Source organism: Trypanosoma conorhini (assembly GCF_003719485.1).
Source record: "Trypanosoma conorhini strain 025E chromosome Unknown Tco_14.4_contig_00490, whole genome shotgun sequence".
Taxonomy (NCBI): Eukaryota; Euglenozoa; class Kinetoplastea; order Trypanosomatida; family Trypanosomatidae; genus Trypanosoma; species Trypanosoma conorhini.
In genome coordinates, this window is record NW_021704575.1 from 2002 (window position 1) to 5778 (window position 3777).

The 3777-nt window shown below is 61.0% G+C and overlaps 2 protein-coding genes across 2 annotated transcripts, besides 6 other annotated features; both read left to right on the forward strand.

Moving 5' to 3' along the window:
* Positions 1-31: 31 nt before the first annotated feature.
* Tco025E_06868 (uncharacterized protein) lies at positions 32-2065 on the forward strand (the record flags this gene model as incomplete). The annotated part of the gene is made up of 1 exon (XM_029373736.1): positions 32-2065. One exon carries the CDS (start codon positions 32-34, stop codon positions 2063-2065), a length of 2034 nt encoding a protein of 677 aa, XP_029226171.1.
* A 7-nt stretch (positions 2066-2072) lies between these two features.
* Positions 2073-2108: a microsatellite.
* Positions 2109-2152: 44 nt separating this feature from the next.
* Positions 2153-2175: a microsatellite.
* Positions 2176-2573: 398 nt separating this feature from the next.
* Positions 2574-2604: a microsatellite.
* Positions 2605-2905: 301 nt separating this feature from the next.
* Positions 2906-2937: a sequence feature (A-rich).
* Positions 2938-2971: 34 nt separating this feature from the next.
* Positions 2972-3015: a microsatellite.
* Positions 3015-3041: a microsatellite.
* A 21-nt stretch (positions 3042-3062) lies between these two features.
* Positions 3063-3776, forward strand: Tco025E_06869 (uncharacterized protein; the record flags this gene model as incomplete). The annotated part of the gene is made up of 1 exon (XM_029373737.1): positions 3063-3776. A coding segment is annotated over one exon (714 nt), but the record flags the coding sequence as incomplete, so codon positions are not given.
* Position 3777: the final 1 nt, after the last annotated feature.

Here is a 3777-nt window from a genome sequence, read left to right on the forward strand (position 1 = left end):
CTGGAATGCCGAGTTCCAGCTGGCGTGGGAGATGGAGGACAGCACGATCTCCCAGGCGGAGGTGCGCATGGAGCAGCTGCGCCGCGTCGAGCGGGAGTTTGTGGCGGAGGCCACGTACACTGTGAAGCAAATCGTGATGCTGGACGACGATGGCCCGCGAGAGCTGCCCAAGTTTCTGCAGTGCTACCGCGTAGACAACATCTTCTTCCGCGTCCTCCCGGACAGTCGCTCGGGGCGCAACTACGTGGCGTCGCTCCGCGGTGTGCTGCAGAGCCGCACCAGCCTCCTGGCGGTGCCCCTCTCATGTATGTTCTTCTTCCGCGGCATGCCGGTGCTGGCGCAGGCGCTCGTCCCGATGCCGCGGGAGCCGACGCGGCTGTACGGCGCGGACTCCACCAACAACCAGGAGGTGGAGGCGGAGATTTTGCACATGGCGGAGGCCCTCAACATCCCTTTGCCAAATTCTATTGTATGTGAGGTGTATGAGGGGCTGGATGCCCGCTGGTACTGCACACTGACGAATATCACCACGATAGACGTTGCTGAGGGCTTTTCAGCCAGTCCCCCGCTAAAACGTCAGGAAATGCTCGTCTTTTGCCCCCTTGTGACGCCCGGGCCGCATGACGTCTTCGCCGTCATGCGGGCCGCGCCCGTGCTCGACGCGCTGGCCCAGTTGGAGGGCAAAGCACAGGCGGATGCGCAGAGTCACCTGTGTGACGTGTTGCACTTCTACGGCATCAATTTTTGCTTTCTGAAGGAGGTGCTTGAGACGTTTGCGTCAGAGCGGGGCACCGACACGGAGGCGGTGCGGGTGCTGGAGAGATGCGTCGCTATAGAGATGCTGGCGCGGGCCGTTAAGCAGGAGTTCTACCTGGAGGTGCAGGGGAAGCGGGTGGCCCACGATAGCCGGACGCTGCAGCGCTGTATTGCGAGCACTATCTCGCGTGCCCTAGACGCAGAAAACTTCTGGGAGCAGTTCCTGCCCGTACTCGCACGGAAGTACAACATTAGCGCCACCGATGCGTCCAGCCTCGAACTTTTTGCCAGCGTGGCTGTCTCCAGGCAGCACGACATCGTTGCGCGTATTTCGCTCCTTATTGGCGCGCGATTCTGCGCGGAAGCAAGCTCGACGGCGGAGCAGGTGAAGTGGCTACCGAAGCTGCAGTCCAGCGTTGTGCCCCTGGTCTCCGACCCCAGCACTGTGCAGTCTCTTGCCTTTCAATACGACGTCACGAAGACGTCGATGACGCATTTGTACGCCTTTTGTTTGCCGCTGCAGTCGAAGGTGGCGTACTGGGAGGGGAAGCTGGATGTCGCGCTGAGCTTCGCACTTGAGGTTGCCGCCGCGGAGAAGGCCCGCCACGGTGACCTGGGCCTGCCCTACCTCTACGCCCTGCGCGACGTCTGCGAAATACTACTGGGCGGGGACGATGTGAAGTTTATTTCCGACGGCCGCAAGTACATGGAGTCCTTGTTGGCCGGCTTTGATGCAGCGGCGGGGCCTCTCACGCGGATGCGGCGCCACATTGAGTGCGCCTGCTGGCTGCTAGCCGCCTCTGACGTCCTAGACCTGAAAGCCGAGGCGCTGCAGCACTTTAGGACGGCCGCGCAGTTGGCGCCCGCCGGGCTGCGCGGCGACCTCGGCGCCTGGCTCTACACCCGCCCGTTCCTGGGGATGCTCCGCTGCGCACAGATGATGCGGCCGAAACCGTCCATGGACCTGGCCGGGATGGCGGGTGACGCGAGGCAGCTGGCGCGCGTGGTGACCCCCGCCGACTACTTTGTGGAGTACCTCTGGGAGCTAGGCATGGAGCTGTTCTGCGAAGAGAAGTACGAGCTGGCGGCAAAGATGCTTCACGCCGCCTTCAAGATGCGGCGAAAGGTGCCTCGCTCGGCGCTGGACGCTGGGGCCCTAATGCAGGACCTCGTCAACGTGTACCGTGCGTGGAACCCGGCAAAGTACGGGACGTACTGCGACTCCCTCCTGAAGGCGATGTCGGAGGATCGCAGCAGAGCGTTTTCCTGGCCCAGTGACTCATCGGCGGGCAACTCGCATTGGCCATAGCATCTTGTATAAATATATATATGTGTATTTATACATTTATATAACTATGCACTTACTTTCCTCGCCCTCCATTTATGCTTGTGCCCCTGTTTGTTTGTTTGTTTGTTTGTATCCTCCTTCTGTTATTTGGCTGTTGCCCCCCGGACGGCGTTTCCGCGGCTGCTGAACTCCACTTGAGTAATCCCCCCCCCCGCTGGTGGGGCGTTGTTTATTTTGTCTGCCGCCTCGCCGTGCATTGAGCAACTGCCGCTGGCTGCTCTCTCCCTCTCTCTCTTTGTGTGTGGCGGGGGGGGGGGGGGATGCGCGTGGGCGTCCCTCGGCGGCCCAATGACTCTTGCGCCGGCCGGCCCACCCCCTGCACGGACTCCGCCAGCGAGCACACAGCAAGAGCGGAAGCCGCGGCCGGAGAGGCGGAACTCTCCGCAAAGCAGGGGCCTGAATAGAACAAAAGGGCAAAAAGAAACCGGAAGTGTGTTTGGGTGGGTCAAAGGAGGGAATAAGACGTGGGTATATCTATATATATATATATATGTATGTATGCTTAAAAAGAAACGGATGGCCGCCTTTGCTGAGCGATGGCGCCAAATATGTGCAAAGTTTTTATTCTTTTCAGCATCTTCCTTCCTCCTCTTTCCTCCTCCTTTTTTTTTTTCTCCCCTCCCGCCCCGCCGCAACCCGGCTTATTTCCTTTTTGCTCGGGTTCCGCGGGGTGGGCGCGCCCGGCGGCGGCCGCCGAGCACCGGCCGGACCGCGTCGCCCGCACATGTTGGCACGTTGCTTCTTTTCATTGCCACCGCTTTGCCCCCTCCGCGCACGTCTCTCCAGAAACCTCGAGACCAGAAAAAGCAAACAAAAAGAGAAAAGAAAAAAAAGAGGACAGGAACCGTCTCGTGAAGAAAGTGTAAGGTGTGTAGGTTGGGTAGGTTGGGGTGTGTGTGTGTGTGTGCGTGAGAGAAATAGAGCGAGAGAGAGAGAGTGCGTGCACACGCTGCCTGAGATGCGGCGTTCGCAGACCACAGACACCCAGCAGCGAGACAGGCGGCAAAATGTCGTCTTTGCCTCCGAGCCCAACGTCGGCGGCTCCGTCTCGGGGCCCTCGCGCTCGTCCGTGTCGCCCATGACAAGCACGGCCTCGCAGCGGCTCTCGTACATGCGGCGTATATCCATGTTAGAGGCGTCGCGGCACCGTCTCTCGATTCGGAAGTCGGCAGCGTTCCCCATGCAGCAGACGGCACCTAAGCCGTTTCTCTCCTCCTGCGCCGATATCACGCGGCACGGCAGGGACTGGAATGCCGAGTTCCAGCTGGCGTGGGAGATGGAGGACAGCACGATCTCCCAGGCGGAGGTGCGCATGGAGCAGCTGCGCCGCGTCGAGCGGGAGTTTGTGGCGGAGGCCACGTACACTGTGAAGCAAATCGTGATGCTGGACGACGATGGCCCGCGAGAGCTGCCCAAGTTTCTGCAGTGCTACCGCGTAGACAACATCTTCTTCCGCGTCCTCCCGGACAGTCGCTCGGGGCGCAACTACGTGGCGTCGCTCCGCGGTGTGCTGCAGAGCCGCACCAGCCTCCTGGCGGTGCCCCTCTCATGTATGTTCTTCTTCCGCGGCATGCCGGTGCTGGCGCAGGCGCTCGTCCCGATGCCGCGGGAGCCGACGCGGCTGTACGGCGCGGACTCCACCAACAACCAGGAGGTGGAGGCGGAGATTTTGC